Source organism: Phocoena phocoena, chromosome 10, assembly GCF_963924675.1.
Source record: "Phocoena phocoena chromosome 10, mPhoPho1.1, whole genome shotgun sequence".
NCBI classification, from domain to species: Eukaryota; Metazoa; Chordata; class Mammalia; order Artiodactyla; family Phocoenidae; genus Phocoena; species Phocoena phocoena.
Genome location: NC_089228.1, coordinates 84,420,147 through 84,442,098, shown reverse-complemented (window position 1 = coordinate 84,442,098; position 21,952 = coordinate 84,420,147). Strand labels below are relative to the sequence as shown.

General features: G+C 42.9%; 6 protein-coding genes and 1 pseudogene across 6 annotated transcripts; 5 read left to right on the top strand and 2 right to left on the bottom strand.

The window, feature by feature from the left end:
• Positions 1-411: 411 nt before the first annotated feature.
• Positions 412-792, bottom strand: LOC136128794 (histone H2B type 1-C/E/F/G/I-like). The gene has a single exon (XM_065884710.1). It carries the CDS (start codon positions 790-792, stop codon positions 412-414), a length of 381 nt encoding a protein of 126 aa, XP_065740782.1.
• A 326-nt stretch (positions 793-1,118) lies between these two features.
• LOC136129006 (histone H2A type 1-B) lies at positions 1,119-1,511 on the top strand. The gene has a single exon (XM_065885086.1). The coding sequence runs from the start codon at positions 1,119-1,121 to the stop codon at positions 1,509-1,511; it is 393 nt and encodes a 130-aa protein (XP_065741158.1).
• A 935-nt stretch (positions 1,512-2,446) lies between these two features.
• LOC136129123 (histone H3.1) lies at positions 2,447-2,857 on the top strand. Its single transcript, XM_065885234.1, has one exon. It carries the CDS (start codon positions 2,447-2,449, stop codon positions 2,855-2,857), a length of 411 nt encoding a protein of 136 aa, XP_065741306.1.
• A 5,308-nt stretch (positions 2,858-8,165) lies between these two features.
• Positions 8,166-8,477, top strand: LOC136129344 (histone H4). The gene has a single exon (XM_065885568.1). The coding sequence runs from the start codon at positions 8,166-8,168 to the stop codon at positions 8,475-8,477; it is 312 nt and encodes a 103-aa protein (XP_065741640.1).
• Positions 8,478-11,295: 2,818 nt separating this feature from the next.
• LOC136128825 (H2B.U histone 2-like) lies at positions 11,296-11,673 on the bottom strand (annotated as a pseudogene).
• Positions 11,674-13,089: 1,416 nt separating this feature from the next.
• LOC136129140 (histone H3.1) lies at positions 13,090-13,500 on the top strand. The gene has a single exon (XM_065885255.1). It carries the CDS (start codon positions 13,090-13,092, stop codon positions 13,498-13,500), a length of 411 nt encoding a protein of 136 aa, XP_065741327.1.
• A 3,762-nt stretch (positions 13,501-17,262) lies between these two features.
• LOC136129316 (histone H4) lies at positions 17,263-17,636 on the top strand. The gene has a single exon (XM_065885530.1). The coding sequence runs from the start codon at positions 17,265-17,267 to the stop codon at positions 17,574-17,576; it is 312 nt and encodes a 103-aa protein (XP_065741602.1). The 5' UTR covers positions 17,263-17,264; the 3' UTR covers positions 17,577-17,636.
• Positions 17,637-21,952: the final 4,316 nt, after the last annotated feature.

Genomic DNA, 21,952 nt, shown 5'->3' with positions numbered 1-21,952 from the left:
GGATCCATTCTGGGGAAAGGGCCGGGGGAAGCTGGGAACAGAAACCAATTCCTGGTACCAGAGTGCCAAACTACGGCTAGGATGGAAGAGTTCCCTTTCCTAATCCCACCCAGCCAGCCTCCCTTGCTTTCGTAATAGAAAATAAGGCGTGGTGGACAGAAACTCTTGGCTTTTTTAGTATAGAATATAGGAAGGTTTGGGAAAGAGGTGAAACAGAAAGAGCCTGTTTTAATTAGCACAAGGGCTTCTCTATACATAGACTTATTAGCAGAAACAACTCAGCCAACTCCAGTATCTAACTGCGTTTAGATAACATGCCCAAAACGGGCATCAAGAGGGCATCACAGCTCCTCACATGAAAATGTAAGTGGCTCTGAAAAGAGCCTTTGTTTTAACAGCACCTATAAACATTTACTTGGAGCTGGTGTACTTGGTGACAGCCTTGGTGCCCTCGGACACGGCGTGCTTGGCCAGCTCCCCGGGCAGCAGCAGGCGCACGGCGGTCTGGATCTCCCTGGACGTGATGGTTGAGCGCTTGTTATAATGCGCCAGGCGCGACGCCTCGCCCGCAATGCGCTCGAAGATGTCATTGACAAACGAATTCATGATGCCCATAGCCTTGGACGAGATGCCGGTGTCCGGGTGGACCTGCTTCAGCACCTTGTACACATACACGGAATAGCTCTCCTTGCGGCTGCGCTTGCGCTTTTTACCATCTTTCTTCTGGGCTTTGGTCACCGCCTTCTTGGAACCCTTCTTCGGGGCAAGAGCAGACTTAGCTGGTTCAGGCATACTTGCCGAAATCGAAACGCACACTAAAGTATGACTCTCATATGCCTGCTTACGTCTAGAATCTCGTCTTTTATAGGCGACCTATGCAAATAAGGTGTTCAAGGATATCCAGAACTGATTTGATAATGCATTAGTGACGAGATTATGTAAATTTACTTGCATCACATCTCCTTTCTTATTGGTTGTCTAGTAAAAAGACGATTTTAACCAATCCTACCTCGCATTTGACAATTCCACCCAGCTCTATAACTGTCATCTTGTTGCTCCTTATAGAACATTTCTTTTGCGCTTTTCTTGTGGCTGTTTTTCCCCTGCTAGCACTCAGTATGTCTGGGCGCGGGAAGCAAGGAGGCAAAGCTCGCGCCAAGGCTAAGACCCGCTCATCGCGAGCCGGGCTCCAGTTCCCCGTGGGCCGAGTGCACCGCCTGCTCCGAAAGGGCAACTACTCCGAGCGGGTCGGTGCCGGGGCCCCCGTGTACCTGGCGGCGGTGCTGGAGTACCTGACGGCTGAGATCCTGGAGCTGGCGGGCAACGCGGCCCGCGACAACAAGAAGACGCGTATCATCCCGCGCCACCTGCAGCTGGCCATCCGCAACGACGAGGAGCTCAACAAGCTCCTGGGTCGCGTGACCATCGCTCAGGGTGGCGTCCTGCCCAACATCCAGGCTGTGCTGCTGCCTAAGAAGACCGAGAGCCACCACAAGGCCAAGGGCAAGTGAAACGTTTAGCAGTTCTTCAGTCCCCGTTCCGAAAATCAAAGGCTCTTTTCAGAGCCACCCACTTTTCTCCCGGAAAGCGCTGAAATACTTCGTAAGTGTAGGAGACGTGGTCAAGTCTTAATGTGTAGCTCCGCTTAAATTTTGTTCATATTAGCCTGTTAAAACTCTTGCATTTAAAAATGGGAAACCGCTCCCATGTTTGCCACAAAGGGGCTAAATTGTTAGCCGTTGGTCACATTTTATGCACCATAAATTCTTAGAAAAATTCATGAAACTAGCTTTCTGCCATCCCTTTAACTGAAAAGATGCAATACGTTTGTAAACTCACATAAAGAACCCCTGTTAAGGGAATTCTGTGTAAGGACATAAATTTGGGCTTGTAGGCTATGGATAACGTATATGTATGTAAATGACAAAGAATACAGACCATAATGCCTCATGTTAAGTGGTGGTTTTGCATGTACACGAGGTATATACATTATTACATATAATGTATAGTCAAACGAACTTGGTGTCAAAAAGTAAAATATGAATAAAATAAATGAGAGAACAAAGGAGGAATAGCTGACCAATGACATGTCTGGGCGGGCTTTTTAAATTCTGCGAATGACGGCATTATTAGTGAGAATTGTTTAGTCCATTGGTCGTTTCTCCTTTGAGAAAAATTCAATGAATGAAGTACACTAAAATCTCTACTAAGTGAAACCTTACTGTTATGGACTCAATTCAAAGTGGACTATAAACTTGAAATAAAATTTCGATAACTCATTTAATCTTTAATGGAATCCAACCATATTTCTCCTAAAGGCAACGTGAGAACCAATTAGATCACAGCGCGGGAACTAGGAATCAGACTGATCTGCGGCCATACATAAGGTCACAACCGGCACCAGCACCATACTACTCTCCAGCCAGTTTCCTTTTCTGTTATCGTCATGGCGCGTACAAAGCAGACCGCTCGCAAGTCCACCGGCGGCAAGGCGCCGCGCAAGCAGCTGGCCACCAAGGCGGCCCGCAAGAGCGCGCCGGCCACGGGCGGCGTGAAGAAGCCGCACCGCTACCGGCCCGGCACGGTGGCCCTGCGCGAGATCCGCCGCTACCAGAAGTCCACGGAGCTGCTGATCCGCAAGCTGCCGTTCCAGCGCCTGGTGCGCGAGATCGCGCAGGACTTCAAGACCGATCTGCGCTTCCAGAGTTCGGCCGTGATGGCGCTGCAGGAGGCGTGCGAGGCCTACCTGGTGGGGCTCTTCGAGGACACCAACCTGTGTGCCATCCACGCCAAGCGCGTCACCATCATGCCCAAGGACATCCAGCTTGCCCGCCGCATCCGCGGGGAGAGGGCGTAACCCAAGGCTATTGCTTACTCTGAACTGAAAAATGCTCTTTTTAGAGCCACCTACTTTGTCGATAAGAACTGTTGTAATGCTTTCCCTTACTTTACCTCCCTAGGCAGTTAATAAACAATAATCGGAAGAAAAACCTCTCTCTACTCTTTTTTTTCTGCCTTATAGCAGGATATAAATTCTGTACTGGAGACTGCACAGGCTGTTCAGACCAGAGAGGCTCCAGAGGACTCTTAACAAACCTCGCTGTTAGTTTCCTCCCATATATTTACCTTCTCACACTTTGCTGCCGTTAGAAGCCTAAAAGTGCTTTTCTTTGTCCTGTCATTTCTCTACAAATCTAGTCTTTGTTGAAGATGCTATGTAAGCTGGAGTTATAAGCCACCTCTTTGGATTACTTTCTCCTGGGTCTCTGCTACTGTGTGTATGAAATATACATGTTAATAAAGCTGTTTATTTTTCCTTTGCTAATCTATGTTTTGTTACAGGGGCCCCAGCTGAGAACCAAGATGTACAGCGGGAAAGTTCTCGACCACCACCACCACCACCCGCCCTCCACCTGGGAAAAAGAAAGAAGATTGAATTAAAATCAAACGAGCAAATTTAGATGGAAAAGGTTTATTGTCCTATGGTACAATTATATTATTACCTTTACGTTATCTTTTCTACTGGAAAGAGATAATAGTCACCTCTAATAGACAAAAATCATTGAAATTTTCAATATCCTATAAATTAGCATCTAAATTCATAGACACTTCACAGATATTAGACCCTAATAAATAGTTAAACAGAAACGCCTTCCCGTAGAATAACTAAAAAACACTTGGGCAGGCTTTCTAGACTATGTTCTCATATGACAACAAAACGAAATTCAGTCGGTTCCTTTACCTTAATTTGACATTTATATATATCTTAACAGATTTCAGAGTTGTTCTGTAGTGACCAGAGCCTTTCCTTTATCCTCAGTGAGCCCATGCCTTATAAAGAATATGCCTTCCTGTCTGCAATTTCCACCTTCCTGTATGCTGCTTACCAATGATGATTTGCCATGACGTTGAGTGACAAGTGTTCAATTTCCCGGGCCTAAAGGAAAAGAACCAGCACCTCTCCTAAATCCCCCTTTATTTCCAATCAAGTCACAATTACATGATATCTCACTTACATTTTTTTTCAAAAAGGCAAAATCATGATTCAGCAAATAAAAATTAGTATGTGTCAAAGAGCTTCACTTTTCAATAAATGAACCAACAGGTAAAATGCCGTGGTAGGCTCAAAGAACATTTAAGAAATTAGGATATTTACAGAAAATGTAACAAAGAAATGTTAGAACAGGATTGTTAGATTAGTTTAAAATAAAATTATTTTATTACCCAATAGGTCATAAATCTTCCACTGGATAGAAATTACTTGCCTCTCTGCCAGTTAAGTAACTTCACTAATTTTGGTACCTACAGTCAATAGTAAATAGTTAGGTGGTCTGAGTACATTTTTATAGAATCCTTGTGTGGCCTATAACCTTGTATATTGGACATCATGGCTCCTCCTTTTTTCCTTACTTCCAAGTCTCAGACAATTTTTCTCACACTGAGGCAGGAGATAGATGAGCCCCAGGCTGAGCAGCTGGAGTTTGTCGCCTGTGGCCAGATACTCCAAGACAAAGATAATAGCTGGAGCAGAGAGGAGCTGAGTCCTGCCCAGATAAAAGATAAAGAGACCACATATACCTCATTCTCAAGGTCAAGGAAACCTTCCAGACTACACATGCGCAGAAACACTCCCTGGAGGTCAAATAAGGAGGGGTCACCACCCCATAGTAAGTGATGTCAACCTACCCATAAGCCTCTTCGCTAGAATCCATCTTGGCTAAGAGATGCAGGAGCACACGTGGCAGGACCCTGAGATAATCCAAATACGACTTAAAACCAAGAAAAGCAAGATGATTGGTCAAAAGAAACCTGGAAGAGATGCCCCGTATAAGTGATTTAAACTACTGCAAGCACTCAACATTCTGAGTTCACCCAGGTGTACCTATTGAGAAATGGAATATTTCCTGCCATATCAGTAAACAAAGGATGTCACAGCAGAGCTTGCAGCCCTCCAATGTGAGCTGGTGAGCCCTGAGGGAACTTAGGAAGGAAAGAATACCTGCCATCTAGCAGCCATCAGACTGCAGCCACTCCATACAGTGAGCCCTGAGGAAACTCAGGATGTGAAAATACAGGATACGTGTCCCAGACAGCTGAGGTGCATATCAAAGGAATGAGTTCGGTGAGCCCAGACTCTTGCATCTTCCCATACATAGAAAAGAGCTAAATTCCTTAATTTGAGATATCTAGTTTCCTTTAATTAACAATACTCTTTTGATGTTCCTGACTACCTGCCCTTTGTTGCAAAATGTCTATAAAACCTGGCTCTCCCCTAGCCTCCTAGAAGCAGTTCTCTCAGGGTTACTTGATATGCTGCCTCCCAGGCTTTTAAGTCCTAAAAATCTCCACCGAATAAAACATAACTCTCAATTTTTAGGCTGTGAAAAATTTTTTAAGTCCACACTATTCACAAGTACTCTTTTTCCTCCTCATAAACACTTTAGTTGTTTCACTACTTTCCATCTCTTTGTGGGAATTCATTTCTGAAAAACCAGGGGGCCAGGGGCCTTGTCACTGGCCACTGTCCCTGGTGGTCTGGTGGCTAGGATCCAGCACTCTCACTACCGTGGCCTGACTTCAGTCTCTAGCCCGGGAACTGAAATCCTGCAGGCTGAGGCCACCCAAGATCAACACAGTGAATCGTTACCAAAAAAAAAAAATATATATATATATATATATATATACACACACACATATGTATGTATATAAATATATATATAAACTTTCGAGATAAATTTCTATGACACACCATGGTGTAACTCCTTGACATTCTTATTTCACTCATGCATCAGATAATGGACACTTTAACTTATTATTCTTTCTAGACTCCAAAGTAATTTACCTGATTTTTTAACCTCATTCTTTCTTGGTCTTTACCTACTTTCCAGGAATAGTAAATTGTTTTCTGGCCTTCCTTCTTTTAAGGAAACGCTTTTGTACTTCTACTAAATGATTTCTTTTCTTCTTTTGTTTTATAAAACCACTGAGTGCACAATCTATCAAACAATCTATCAATCAAAGAACACTCATTGCTTTCATAATCAGTTCTGAATGTTCCCTCTCAAGAAACACACTTTTGGGGGGAAAAAAATAAGCATAAATTTTCAGGTACGCTCCATTTCCTGATATTCTGCCCTTGAAGAATTCTAAGGTCAACAATTTTTCTAGTATTCATCTTTTCTTGCCTTGGTAAGTAATGGTTTATTCCACAAGCCTGCCTTAGTTCTCTAATGTGATTTTACTTTTTAATTTATTTTTGCAATGCTTCATTCTAGTTGAGACGAGTATCTGTAATTGGGTTTCTTAGAAATACATTGAACATCCACTGTATTCCAAAGCCCATGATAGCAAGGTTGGATACAGATCAAGAAACAGAGAGGGAAAAGGAAAAATTCTAGAGCACCACTGACCAAAGAAAACAATGCAAGGCAAACATTTAATGAAAAAATTTTCAGTAGCCACATTTCAAAAAGCAAAGAGATGCAATATTTTAAATAATACATTGCATTTAACCCAAAACATCCAAGATATGTTCATTTCAACATGTAATAAATATAGAGCTATTATTAATGCAATATCTTACATTCTTTTTTTCAATCTAAATCTACCAAATTGGGTTTATATTTTAGTCAATCTGACACTAATTTTTTACTGGAAATGATTTGTATTTAAATTCCATACAGTTTATTGTTTAAAATTAAGTTCACATGCCCAGGTTGTTCAAACATACCTAAAAATTTCCAATAATTGAAATGGAGTATCAGCCTTTAAATTTAAATTAATTAAAATTAAGTAAAATTAAAAATTCAGCTCCTCAGCAACATCAATCCCATTCCAAAATATATATATTTATATATATATATGAATATATTTTATATATCATATATAATAAAGGCTCAAAAGTTATTCCTGACTACTTTATCAGACAATACAGTTTTAGGGGGAATTGTGTTCGGAGCGTGGAGATGGCAGTGGAGACTGCTGGTTAAATTGGGGGAGTTATATAAATTTAAATGTAATGATGTAAGTTTAGCACTGACTTCTTAAATAAAAAGTTTGCTCACAAAAAGATGGAGATTAGGAAAGCAACTGAACATAGGCCCAGATGGCAAAATACCAGATTGAGAGATTTAAGAATATTGAGGAGAAAGTCAATCTTTGGAGCATGAAGATGGAATTTCCGCAGGTAATTACAGTAGTCCTCAATGACTGTGTTGAGCATTTGACCAGAAATTTACTTTTTGATTTTCAGAACACCTTTGTGATGTCGGGGTTAACATTTCCATTCTACAAATGAAGAAAATAAAGTAAAAATAAGAAAACACCTGCCACAAAACAGGTCCTGGACGTCAGAAGGTGAAATATAGCAAATACTGAGGGCGCAAGCAATGGAGTCATACCTCCCAAAAACAAACACTCCAGCGGGAAAGCCTTGTTGCCCAATGGATTTCAGAAATTTCCTCGCTCCCTAAGACAAGTTTACCACCATAACTATTTCACCTTCATTTAAAGTATACAAAAATGCTTATCTGCGGGCTTCCCTGGTGGCGCAGTGGTTGGGGGTCCGCCTACCGATGCGGGAGACGCGGGTTCGTGCCCCGGTCCGAGAGGGTCCCGCGTGCCGCGGAGCGGCTGGGCCCGTGGGCCATGGCCGCTGGGCCTGCGCGTCCAGAGCCTTTGCTGCGCAACGGGAGAGGCCACAACAGTGAGAGGCCCGTGTACCGCAAAAAAAAAAAAAAAAAAATGCTTCTCTGGAAAGAGAGAAGCCAGGGACTCGTTTCCATTTCAGATATGCGTTTAAAATGAGAGGCAATGTATAATTTCGGTTAATGACTTGGCCTAAATATCCAAACTTGAAAAACAGATGCTGGCTTGATAGGTACAGTTATTTCACTCCCTTGATAAACAAGAGAATTTTTTTTAATGCCCTTAAACAGAACGTGTTAAACTGAATTCTGAGAATGAGCAGACAAAGCAATCTTCTCTTTTCGGCTCCGCCCCACTGACTCTCGGGCATGGTGGGCGGGGATAAATTAGTTTACGAACTAACCCCACCCCCTACCCACCCTCATTTGTAGTTTTCAAAAAGGTCCGCTTCCGGGTTTTAAATAGGAATTTCGGTGTGCTCTCCCTAGCTGAGTACAGTACCTGATCTGGTCTTAGTGATGTCTGGACGTGGCAAAGGCGGGAAGGGCTTGGGTAAAGGGGGCGCCAAGCGCCACCGCAAAGTCCTGCGGGATAACATTCAAGGGATCACAAAACCTGCAATCCGTCGCCTGGCTCGTCGCGGTGGAGTAAAGCGCATCTCAGGTCTTATTTATGAGGAGACCCGCGGGGTTCTGAAAGTGTTTCTGGAGAACGTAATTCGGGACGCGGTCACCTATACCGAGCACGCCAAGCGCAAGACTGTCACGGCCATGGACGTGGTCTACGCGCTCAAGCGCCAGGGACGCACTCTCTACGGATTTGGCGGTTAAGTCGGCACCCACAAACTAACTTTCTGTAGCAATGCCCAAGGCCCTTTTCAGGGCCACCTAACTACTCGCTTGAAAGAGCTCGTTGCCCTGAACTGGTGTTTTCAGGTTTTTTTGTAAGGAACTTGAGTTCCGAAGTTTGTTAGATTTTGGGTGCAGTTGCTTTAACGCAGCTCATGTTTGCATAGGTTTGAGTGCATCAAACGTTTACACCGTGTTGCAGTTTTAATGCCACACGATGGCTTTTCCAGTGTAGAACCCTTAAGCGTCCCACATTGTTTGAATAGCACTTCTGATTCTTAGGAATTCTCGGTCTTGCAAAATTAACCAGTGAACTTTAAGATTTTACTAATTTATTAGATTTTCCGAAATACGGAATTACTGTTTGACAGTAAGCTATGAATAGTGTTGGGAGACAAATATAGGTAATGCCTTATTGGCCTGCTCAAATCTCACTCAAAACTTTGGTAAATTTTAAATATTCAGCCCCTAGTAGGGCAACTCAAGGGACAAGGTATAATGAAAGAAGCTAAGACTGAACTGTAGAGAGTGAAGGCACCCATGAGGAGGCCCAGGTGGCACATGGGCCATTTCTCCTCTCCCTTAAAAGCATTTATATTTGGATTATATAAACGGATTACCAGATGTTTTTTAATCTACAAAGAATTTGGGATTTGTCTCCTGCCTTTTCAAATCTATTCCCTGGTAGTCTGTAATAAAGCAACAACTTTAATTCATATCAAGAACCCTCCGGTTTCTTTTCTCAACTATAATGTCAGAAACCGAGCTACATGGACATCTAGCCCTGTGCTGGGACTCCGCCACACCAAAGGTTTTCTCATGTTGTCAGTATTTGCAAAGGAAAAGGGGAAAGAAGTCCCCAAAGTAATAAATGAACAAATTCTTCTGTGTCTTGGCTTCAAAAGAAAGTCACTGGCAGAGGCCTGTTTAAGAGGACTTCAAGGTATTAGGTGCCTTTTCCTTACATAGTTTTCCTGCCTGCAGGCCATTTGAACCAATCCCAGTACTGTGGCGGCAGGGGTGTGGGGAGGGGATTGGGAAAGAAGGAGCAATTGTTAGTTAACTGTCTTTTGGTCCTGCTGGGTTCTGTGATGGTCTCTTAAGGTGGCCCCCAGGATTTCCCCTCTTGAGGTTCACTCTTGTGTGATGAAGTCCCTTGAGTGTGGATGTGACCTGTGAATTGCTTTTAACCATCAAAACAGGTGACCATAGGTGACAGGATGTAAAAAATTTTGTGTATATGACTATGTTATCTAGGATTGTAACATCCTTGACTCTTACATGCTGGTTTTGGTGAATCAAGTATCCCTGTTGTCAGGCCCAAATGACAAGAAACTCACAGGGCTATTTAGGAACTGAGGGACGCCTTCAACTAACAGCCCATAAGGGCTTCAAGCCAACAGCCAACAAGAAAATAAGACCCTCAGTCTTAAAACTACAAAGAACCAACCAGTAAATTAGTTTGGAAGTGGATATTTCCCCAAACATCCAAGAGACCTCAGTCCTGCATAACACCTCAATAGCATCCTCACAGAGGACCCAGCTAAACCCTGCCCAGACCCACAGAACCTGTGAGATAATACATGTGTGTTGTCTGAAGCTAGAAATTTCAAGGCAATCTGTCATGCAGCAATAAAGACAGCCAACACATTTGGCATGTTCATCAATCCATGTCATCGAAAATAACAGATATGATGAACTGAAACTTCAATCTTTATCTAAAGGAAGACCTACATTTAAAGAAAGAAAAGTGTAATGTGAACAACATTGTTTCACAACTATGTGAACCTCTACTCACACACCCAATACTGATCTGGCACATACATTGGTAGTGTCTTGCTGGCCGCCCAAATACCAACTCTATAAGCCGTGAAAAGTACTAAAAGCAATTTATCAGTCATTTTGCTTTCAGCAATACAGAAATTATCAAAATATTAACTCAGGAAAACTGTATATTTCATTCCATATTCTCTGTTCTCCCTGCACTTGTACATCTTCTCTTACTCCTGATTTTGTTTCTTCTTTTTTTTTTCCTCCTGTGTAAATGAATACAGAACCTAACACTGACTGAAGGCAAGGAATACAAAAATGAAATATAAAATAAAAATTAGTCAAATTGAGGATTTCAGACCCCACTTCAGCACCATGTAGGGTTGATCATATCAATAATAGCCTCAAGACAAAATAAAGTGAAAATCCTTTCTTTTTAATGCAAATTTGAAAATTCACCTTTGAAAGCGTATACTTGTAGTTGAGATTAAACTCTGAGGTTCCAGTAAATACCCCAGGCCTAGTCCAGTATATACTGTATAACTGAGATTCTGACCCTTTGTAAAGTACGAACACCTTCTCATGAGTTAATATTTGTGAAGCACATAAAATTATTTTGTTGTAACATGGGCATTATATTTAAAACAAGGAACCCAAATACAGGTACTAGCATTACACAACTTTAAGTCCACAGATACTCACTCTAAAATTTTCAATCTAAGCAATGACTGGCTACAAGAACAATTTAAAGATTTTAAGAGATAAAAACACAAAACCCAGAATACTACAACTTTCTACCAGTTCCTACAACACACATTTCAAATTCTTTGCTGCACTGGAGAACAAAAATTCAAATAAACCTCTCATACTGCAATACTGTTTCCTGCGCTTTAAAGAATGACTGTAAAAAAAAGAAAAGAAAAAAAACATGTTTTTAAAATACTGACAAATCTTGATATTATAGCTCTCAATATGCAAAAATGAGTGGCTCTAAAAAGAACCATTGAGAAATGCTAGAGGCATAAAAAATTTACTTGGAGATGGTGTACTTGGTGACAGCCTTGGTGCCCTCGGACACGGCGTGCTTGGCCAGCACCCCGGGCGGCAGCAGGCCCACGGCCTTCTGAATCTCCCTGAATGTGATGGACAAGTGCTTGTTTTAATGCTCCAGGAGCATTGCCCGCGATGCAAAGATGTCATTGACAAACGAGTTCATGATGCCCATGGCCTTGGACGAGATGCTAGGGTCCGAGTGGACCTACTTGCAGCACTTTACAGACATAGGCAAAGATAGAATAGCTCTCCTTATGACCGCACTTGCGTTTCTTGCCATTTTTCTTCTGAACCTGAGTCACTGCCTTTTTGGAGCCGTTTTTTGAGTTGGGACAGAGTTAGCCGGCTCTGGCATGGTAAACAAAGTAAGCAAAATTGGGGGATTAAAAGAACGAGAACAAAAGGAACATCGCGAGTATTTTTATCAAGGATATACAAACGAACACTCACAAAGCTAAACGTTGATTGGACAAAAGCTGACCAATAGGTTACTAGTATGTAAACTAGGATTCAAAAACTCCCTTTTTTATTGGATCAAAAACGAACACTTTTGTATATTCCTATAGGTTGATTTACAGCACTGTTATGAGACTATAAATTCATTCACACGAAACAATCAATTTCTTTTTAATTAAATGAAAGTCTTCGCGTTTGGATGCGGAAACCAGGTAAGGAAATCCTGTTATCTAGCCCAGTCCAGTCCTGACCGCAGCTCTGTCGGGTTTGTCAGGGACACCTTGGGACCCTCGGAAGGAGTCCCGAAATGCCGGCCCATTGCAGTGTTATCAAGAAAGACTCGGTCGCCGCCATCTTTTTTAAGGTTCCACATTGCAAAGCTTTTCATGACGGCTCTCACCGTTAGACCCAAGGTGACATTTTAAAAATGCATCAAAGCCAAACAACAGAGCAAAATTACCAGTTGTTTTGTTTGCTTGTTTGTTTCTCTTTTTTTTTGCGGTACGCGGGCCTCTCACTGTTGTGGCCTCTCCAGTTTCGGAGCACAGGCTCCGGACGCGCAGGCCCAGCGGCCATGGCTCACGGGCGCAGCCGCTCCGCGGCTTGTGAGATCCTCCCGAACCGGGGCATGAACCCGTGTCCCCTGCATCGGCAGGCGTACGCTCAACCACTGCGCCACCAGGGAAGCCCCAAATTTCCCGTTTTGAGTCAAACACACTAAAGATCCAGGGATTCCAGGATATTGGGATTTTGCTGCGTGTCCCCTGAATAATACAAAATTTCTTACATCTTAACAGTATTTCCTAGAAGACCACGTTACAGTGAACTAGATGTTTACGGTCGGTGTGGAATAGGATTCATGAGATGCTTAGACGATGGATTTTTAAATAGGGGGAAGGTCTTGGGACTAAGATCCGATGAAAACGGGTTAACTGCAGAAAATGGCGGGTGTCTAAAGTCTAAACTTTTCCGAACACATTCTATTTTGTATATCCAAACAGGAAAAACGTTGAAGAATATTAAATTTGTAATGTGTTTTTGGGCAATACTTGAGTGTGTGGGTATTATCGATAAAACAACTCGGAAAAAAAAAATTTTTTTTTTAAGGGTCTGGGAAGATGTCTGCTAATTGAAATTCACCAATCCCAAACTTGCACCTAATGGATAAACCAATCCTAAATCGCTCGGAGCACTTCCGGAATTTAGCCGCGGATGACTAACAGGAATTGCCCGCAATCCAATCAGAGTGATCCTGTTCCTGTATAAATATAGAAGCAAATCTACCAGTTTAGCCTCTTTATTTTGGAGATAAGTAATGGCGCGTACAAAGCAAACCGCTCGTAAGTCGACCGGCGGCAAGGCGCCGCGCAAGCAGCTGGCCACCAAGGCGGCCCGCAAGAGCGCGCCGGCCACGGGCGGCGTGAAGAAGCCGCACCGCTACCGGCCCGGCACGGTGGCCCTGCGCGAGATCCGCCGCTACCAGAAGTCCACGGAGCTGCTGATCCGCAAGCTGCCGTTCCAGCGCCTGGTGCGCGAGATCGCGCAGGACTTCAAGACCGATCTGCGCTTCCAGAGTTCGGCCGTGATGGCGCTGCAGGAGGCGTGCGAGGCCTACCTGGTGGGGCTCTTCGAGGACACCAACCTGTGTGCCATCCACGCCAAGCGCGTCACCATTATGCCCAAGGACATCCAGCTTGCCCGCCGCATCCGCGGGGAGAGGGCATAAATTATTATTGCCAACTTAAAACCCAAAGGCTCTTTTCAGAGCCACCTATAATTTCACTTTGAGGAACTGTATCACAAGGGAGTAGAAAATCCCCCCGACCCCCACCAAGGCAAGGCTGGAGGAGGGCAGAACTTCCTTCTCTCCCAAGTATTCCATGTACCACCCCAGGAAGGAACAGTCACCCCTGCACACTGTCTTGCATGTAAGAACAGGACATTGATTCCTGAAACTACTTTTCCTCTGCAATCCTTAAAGTTATTTGAGAAACAGCCAGGGGAAAATAGGTGATATATAAATATTTTTATCCTCTTAACCCCTAAAAGAGAAATAAACCTCCCATGTGAAGATATCCTTATCCCAGTATGAGAATAGAAAGTATCCTTAATAGAATTTGGGAATTCAACACTAAGAAAGCTGTATAAGCAAACTTCATTTGTCTGCTACCCCAAGTACAAGCTATATATATGTGTGTGTGTGTATATATATATGTGTATATGTATATATATATATATATATGGCATATATATACATAATGTAAATATATATATATATATATATATATATATATATATATATATATGTATATATGTGGCCTGCTTTGGTTACTTCGGTGGTCTCATTTCTGAATGACCTCTGCGTACAAATTGTTTTCTTCCCCCGTTAATCTATGTCAATTTAATTATTAGACAAGGCAAAATAATTCAAATTTCCCTCTCCCTGATACAAGAAGTCCAGGGATGACGTCAGGTATGAGAAAAATGGTGGGTCCTTGAGCAACCTGGAAAGCATGCTAGGGATGCTTTCTGTGGCATGCACACACATACACATGTGTGTGTACATGAACATGAACATATTCAAGGACCCAGGCTGAGTACTACTGGAGAGCAGCTTGGTGTTAACTTACTTGCTTCTGTGATGAGCAATACCTCCTCTGGTAAAGGTCGTCATACTTCCTGTACTGAAAATAGAGACCTGGTACCCAAAACATGGGTTGCATGGGATTTCCAGAGTTCAACTTCCAGCAGCACCACCGGCAGAGTGGGCAGCAGTGCTGTCAGTGATACAGTTGGGCATAGCACTAGTGCACCAAATCTGGGGCCTGAACTAATAAGTATGTTCAGCACATCAGGAATTCATAGGTTGTTGCAGCACATAACTGAAAATTCAGATTGCAGAATGTGTCTGCACCCTGCATGAGAAACATAATATAGCCACTAAGGCAGAACTTAGGCTTTGCCATAATCACCTATTATTCATCCTCAAAGAACCAATGAGACAAGAGCTCCCAACTTTCCTCTAACAAATGCGGAATCCTAGGACAAACCCTAGAGCAATGCCAGGTTTGTGGATTCAGTCAGGTTTTACAGATGTTGGCAGTGGGAACGCCCAGCCTTATTCCTGGGTTTACTCCCCGGTGGGGGGGATTAGGCAACACTGGAGGCTCTCCAGGAGCTAAGTGAATAGCTCTGCAGAAAAGTGAGAACACACGTCCCACGGCAGGAACCAAAGACACTGGACACCAACAGTTTATTTAACAAACGTTGCAGACTGTTACTGGAGCAAATCCTCAGCTACAGAAACCAGAAGTCACCTTCAGAAACAGTGGGGATAGCTCAGTGCAATGTTTTTGAACCTTGAAGCAAAACTGCAAGTGTTAATGGCAATGCAATGTGATTTCTATGTGACTATTGAAAGGCTTATTAGGCTCCCAGTCATCATCGCAGAACTTCAGCCATTTTAAAAAATGTAATTTTCAGGTGGAACGCAGGAAATACAAAAAGCAAACCAAAACTGGGGGTGGGGGACAGCTGGGGAGAAACAACAAAAATCCTCTGCGTGAAAGTCCATAACAGCTTTATTTATAAATTAGAAACAACTTAATATCTTTCAACTGGTGAATGGTTAAATAAATTCTCATACACAATGCAATGCAATCCTACTCAGCAATAAAAAGGGAGGCCATTGATACATGCAACTACCTGGATGGGTAACACTTAGTGAAAAAAGCCAGTCTCAAAATGTTGCATCTTGTATTATTCCATGTATATAACATTCTCAAAATGGCAATCCTAGAGGTGGATAACAGATTAGTGATCGCCCCAGGACAGGGGAGAAGTGAGTGGATGTGAATACAAAAGTGTTACATTAAAGAGTTCGTTGGTGATGATGGAACAGTTTTGTGTCAGCGTTGAGATGGTAGTGACACATAAAATTGCACAGGGCTACACACACACACACACACACACACACACACACACAAATGGGTGCATGGAAAAATTGGTGAGAGCTGAGTAAGGCCTGTAGGCTAGTTAAAAGTACTTTGCCAATGTCAATTACCTGGCTTTGATATTATAAGATAATAAGATTTCACCGTTAGGGGAAACTGGGTTCGAGGAACTCTAGGTACTATTGGAGCAACTTTTGTGAATTTAGTTATTTCAAAATAACAATGTAAAAAAAGCTGTGATCTTTCTTTAGCAGTTGCTACTGTGTATTGCTTTGGCTCCCAAGGCTTGTTTAACAAATTAATGTTCTTTTTTTGGTGTGTTTTGGTTTGTTTTTGCATAAATAGCAGTGTTTTCCTTTCTTCTGGCTGTTCTAGTGATGACGTGTCCATTGAACAGCAGTTTGGTTCGTTTATGTTGGTGTGTGATTTTTTAGCTATTGCTGCCACTACCTCAAAAGTAAATTGAGTTTTCAAATTTGATATTTGTAATCTCAAATTTACTGATGGGGTAATTGGTTGAGCTACTGCTCAGCTCTTAGGACAGTGTGCTTGGTATATCATAGTGTGAAGTAAAAATAATCTCTTATTTTGAACATTCTATTTATTCCAAGGACATCATTTAAATCATAGTGCTCGACAATTTTTTTTTTAATAATATAATAATCTAGGAAAGATCACATTTTTACTTCTGGCACTTGCATAAAATCTCTTTGCCTAACATTGGCGTTTATGATAGCTTTGCATGAATTCCATGCACCAACCACAGTAAAGGACAATCACCCCTCCACCCTCTGTCCTCTATATAAGAACAGGGTATTATTAGCCCCTGACAATTTACATTCTTTTCCTCTGCAATTGTTCAAATTTATATGCTTAATCTGTCTAAATGAAAGCACACTGTACAAACTGGTGTTATATTAGAAATGTTTTGAAATCTTTCCATGTGCCTTAGGCCTGTCTGTATTATAAATACTTTGTTTTTAAGAACAAAGTCCAGGGCGATAGAAATTTATTGTTCACGAACTAGATGCTATTTTGTTTACAATAACTCCATTATCAGTAGTATTGATCCTATTTTATGGATAAGGCCACTGAGTCTCAGATAGATTAATAAACATGCCCAATAATAGTTTGAGAGCAGCTTGCTTATGGATTCCAAACCCAAAGCCTGGCGTGGTTGCTTGTCAATGTATTTGTAAATTACTTTGTTTTGGGAATTTGGGCTTAAAGGCCAGTGGCAAAGATCCAAGAATATATGGAATGGATAAATCTTTAAACACATACAAACATACTTAAACGAGGCAATTCCCTTTGTGTATACGTTTGATGCTTCTGTTTAAAGATTCTTATTTTCTGAATACCAGTAAAACGCCCTAGCCCTTGTTCATTTCAGGTCTTAGAAGCAAGGGGCGGGGACTCAGTACGGTTTCCCGCCTTTCTGGTCTTACAGTTTTCACAAAGGTCCGCACAATCGCTACATAAGGGGCTGCAGGTTGTTAGCGTTAGACTCAGTCGCCGTGCTTAGTTATTCTCTGATATGTCTGGACGAGGCAAGGGCGGGAAAGGCCTGGGAAAGGGGGGCGCTAAGCGTCACCGCAAGGTTCTGCGTGATAACATCCAGGGCATCACCAAGCCCGCCATTCGCCGTCTGGCCCGGCGTGGCGGTGTGAAGCGCATTTCCGGCCTCATCTACGAGGAGACCCGCGGGGTGCTGAAGGTGTTCCTGGAAAACGTAATACGGGACGCTGTCACCTACACCGAGCACGCCAAGCGCAAGACTGTTACCGCCATGGACGTAGTCTATGCGCTCAAGCGCCAGGGACGCACTCTCTATGGCTTCGGCGGCTAAGATTGACCTTTGTAAGGTTTTTCTCTTTTCTATAGCAAAGGTAAAGGCCCTTTTCAGGGCCACCTACCTTTTCTATGAAAGAGCCCACACTTACCATTTCGTGGTCTATAGAGTAGTTTGGTACAGATGGGAGAAGTGAAGCACTAGAATGTTGATTAGACATAGTTTGGTCTTCAGTCCCTAAGGTGTTTTCACAATACTGGAGGTGTTACTATCGCTGTTCCTGATGTATAAGATTAACTCGGGACCAACAGGTGGCTAGTGGCCAAATGTGGCCACGCAGCTGGTAAGTAAAGGGTCATGGGTTCTTTGAGTAGAAATAAATATTTGGGGTGTCCACAGACACTAGAGTACAGCTCTTACATGGCTTATATACTAAATTAAATTATGAAAATGTGACAAGACAAAGGAGTTTGGGCTAGAATAGTTAATGGTAGAAAAGGAACTAGGAAGATAAAGGCTAGTTTAACAATGCAGAGTTCTCTGTTTTAAGCTTCCTATCTGGTGATAATGCTATTTTCTTCCTGGTACAGGGAGGGAATCTTCCATATGGGAGTTTGATTTCCTGTTTTCAGAAGGAAAATAGGTCAGAGTGCTGTTTTGCACCTGCTGTTTTTCAAGTGCCTTTAGCTCAAAATAACTCAAGCCAAAGTGGCATATTTTAGGGTGGCATATTCTGCCACGCTTCACCTCCAAGCACACTACCAGGCAACTTTCCCAGAGGTCACAGAGCAGAAGGGGTCACAGACCAAATTAAAATGCTTAGAAATTTTAATCAATTTAAACCATGTTGCAAAAAGCATGGGGAAATAGATGTACAGCACAGCATACTTAGGATAAGACAAACAGGTGGAAGGTCCTCGCTAGATGAATCCTGTTATTTACACAATGTTCATATAATCTCCTTTGCTCTCTGCCACATCAGCCTTCCTTCCTGATGATGGGCCTCTGAGGACCAGAGTTAAGTTGAACAAGAGGACTGAGCAGGTGGAAGGCAGCTGGGCCAATCACACACAGTTGCTCTATTAAACAGATCTAGGGGTATATTTGCTTGGTCTATAGTTGCCACTCACCAATGGGTTTTATCTGCATCCTATGGGCAGAGGTCAAGTGGGTGGCTGACTTATCAAGTATGAGATGCCTCATAGATACTGAGAATTTTATGTGCCTCATGAATGTGTGGTGCCTACTTGGTCCTTCAATCCCATCCTCTGCTCAGCACACGTTTATCTCTAGTCTCTGAGTCTAACGTATACTTAGATGTAACTTAACGTATACTCAGTCCTTCGCAGAACTGAGCACTCTTCAATAACATAGTGAATCCCCCTTACACCTGCCTCCTCTCCCCTCACTCTTCCCTGCTCTTTCCTCAGCCAAATATCTGCTACTCCTTCTGGGCCCAGCTGTCATATTGAAACGGAGCAGGACAGTATGGTCTATGCCCCCATGTTCTCAGCCTGACTTTTGTCTGTGTAAAGGCTTTAGCCAAAGAATAAGTTTAATCAGAGAAGTGAGAAAATACAGAAACAAAGGAAAACTGTCAAAGAAGACCAAATAATAATAGTTTAGTCCTTAAGCATAGTCAAGGACCTTTAGTTCCTCCTCAAGGGCTATAGTTAATGTTCTGAGCCACATCCTGTGAGCTGCCTTGTAGGTACTGAAACCCCCTCCAGGTGGAAGAAGTTAACTACATGATGACCAGACTGCAGCCATGACATAAGCTGCCACAAATCCGAGAAATGGCCTCAAAGAAATGGGAACAAACCGACCCTGGAAGTAAAGACTAACTGTACTTAATGATCAAGATGATGCTGGTCAGACCACCGCATGACCAGTTTCAAGATGACTATGAGAGCTGACTGTACTGTTTCTGCATGTAGCGCCCTCCCTCAGCCTGGAAAAGCTCTTGCCCACTGATTGTCAGCTGGGGGGAGTCAGCCTTTGGACAGGCGTTCGCCCTCCCCCTCCCCCCACCCCAGTTGCTGGCATCCAAAATAAAGCAAACTTTCCTTTCCACCAACCTTGCCTCTTTATTGGCTTCTGAGCAGCGAGCAGCCAGACCCCATTTCCGGTTACAATATGACCTTCTTCCTCATATCCTCATCGTTCCCTTGCCTGCAAAGGGCTCTAAGAATGAAATTTCTGACCATAAGTGTTCCTACTTGAATATAGTCTCTCTTTTATTATTTTTTCTAATTGTTTTTGTTTAACCTTCTGGTTCAACCAAGCTATAAATTACTGGAAGTTAGAACTAAGCTTTCTTCTTTCCTGGTGTCACTCATATATCAATGCATAGACTGAATATTCAAGGAGGATACACTAGCTTGGGGCAAAACACAATTACACCCTTATTGTGTAGCCTTTGCACCCAGCGTTGGCAGAGGCAATCTGCCACAGGCCCTGAGGGTGTGCCAAGAATGCCATTTATCAGAGCTGAGGAACCTTAAAGAATGGGATAGTGGCTGTCCCCAGACAAAGAGCGGATTTGCTTAGTACACTCAGTTCAATCCCCCAAGCTGTACCCTGGCTGTGATGCAAACCCACTGTGTGTGCAGTATCCATCTGGGCCCCTCCAGGTCGCCCCTGTGGGACCTGATGGACAAGGGGATCCAATGCAAAGTTGCTGCTTGATGTGCTGTGCTGTAATAAAGCCTCTTGTCTCTGACCTAGGAGTGTTGTGTCTACTGCCAGCAGCCATGAAAGACTTACAGGTTATCTTATTATCTTGTAAGTAGGGTAAGATCCCAGACTCTTCACAAACTCTGACACAAAGTGAAGAAAAAGGAGAAGAAGGAGAAGGAGAAGGAGAAGGAGAGGAAGGGGAAGAGGAGGAAGGGGAAGGGGAGGAAGGGGAAGGGGAGGAAGGGGAAGGGGAAGGAGAAAGAAGGAGAAGGCAGCGAGGTGGAGAGAGAGGGAGAGGCGGGAGGAGGAGAAGGGGGCGGAGAGAGAGAGAGGGTATGAGTGCAGCATTTTATTCCAGGGAGCTCCTTAATAGCTGTCTGCCCCTCTTGGTGGCACTATCAGGCCTGGAATAAATGTTAGGCTTGTCCAGCCTCAGAATCTCTCTTTCTTTCTTTATCTCTCTCTCTCTCTCTCTCTCTCTCTCTCTCTCTCTCTCTCGCTCTCTCTCGCTCTCTCTCTCGCTCTCTCTCTCGCTCTCTCTCTCGCTCTTTTTTCCTACACGGCATGATGAAATTTGCAACTCACTCAGATTTCTGCAGTGGGAGGGAGTGATTGTAGATTGGGAATAATGCAGGCAGAGAGACCTGTCAGGCCACTATAGGGATTAGAAAGCTGTATAGAAGAAACAAAATTTTCCTCTACCCTTTTAGGGTCTCTAGCTGGGCTTGAGAATTAAGTTGACATAAGACAGGTTAACATGAGAAAAACACACAAATTTTATTTAATCTTTTTACATGTACATGGGAGTCTTCACAGGAAAATGAACACCGAAAAAGCAGTTAAGCCTAAGTGCTTATATACTAGGTTGAACAAAGAGTAGTAATTGTGAAATAGCAATTAAAATATATGGGGAGACTAAAGGAAGATAAGGATTATTTTAACAAGGTCTGTTTGTATCGATTCTCTCATCCTGGACTCCCCATTTCCGGTGATAAGAATGTTCATTTCCTCCTGGGATAGGGATGGCACCTTTCACATGGGATAATTATCTGCTTTCGGGAAGAAAAGGGGAGATCACAGCCCCATTCTTTCATTAGCTGTTTTTCAAGCGCCTTAGCTCAAAATAATCCTTATGCCAAAGTGGCATATCTTGGGGTGGCATATTCTGCTCCATTTCAGCTGATATTCAATTTTCGGGGTGCCAAGATGTCTCACCATTTATGGCACACTCTGGAAGAGACGGCTCAAGGAGGATCTATGAACTGATAATGGAGAACAAGAGTTTGTTAATTGAGTGGAACCACAGAACAGAGGAATAGGACCCAAAGAAGCAAACTGAGAAGGATCATGGAGAACAATAGGATCTGGGTTAGGAAGAAAGGTACCACAAAACACTGTGAGAAGATTGTGAAGGCAGGAGTAATAAACAGGGTCAGATGTGCATGGTTTTGGCCTTTCGAAGGTCACTGGTAACTATGCCAAGGATATATTTAGTGAGTGATTTGTGAAGAAGTCATATAATCATGAAAAGACATGAGGATAGTGACTCCAGATTACCCAAGGCTTGGAGATTTGATAAATGGAAAGGATCTAGTAATTGACAGAGGTATGGATTAAATTGAGAGACACTGAAACATATTTATATGTAGATGGGAAAGAGCCAGTAGAAAGAGGAATAAAACTTTAAGCTGGGATATCACTATGATTAGATCAGAAGGACCAACTAATCTACTGTGCAAGTAAGTTATTGATAG

Excerpts from the sequence above, each read along its gene's own strand:
- LOC136129316 (XM_065885530.1), top strand. The coding sequence starts at position 17,265 with ATGTCTGGACGAGGCAAGGGCGGGAAAGGCCTGGGAAAGGGGGGCGCT.
- LOC136129140 (XM_065885255.1), top strand. The coding sequence starts at position 13,090 with ATGGCGCGTACAAAGCAAACCGCTCGTAAGTCGACCGGCGGCAAGGCG.
- LOC136129006 (XM_065885086.1), top strand. The coding sequence starts at position 1,119 with ATGTCTGGGCGCGGGAAGCAAGGAGGCAAAGCTCGCGCCAAGGCTAAG.
- LOC136129344 (XM_065885568.1), top strand. The coding sequence starts at position 8,166 with ATGTCTGGACGTGGCAAAGGCGGGAAGGGCTTGGGTAAAGGGGGCGCC.
- LOC136129123 (XM_065885234.1), top strand. The coding sequence starts at position 2,447 with ATGGCGCGTACAAAGCAGACCGCTCGCAAGTCCACCGGCGGCAAGGCG.
- LOC136128794 (XM_065884710.1), bottom strand. The coding sequence starts at position 792 with ATGCCTGAACCAGCTAAGTCTGCTCTTGCCCCGAAGAAGGGTTCCAAG.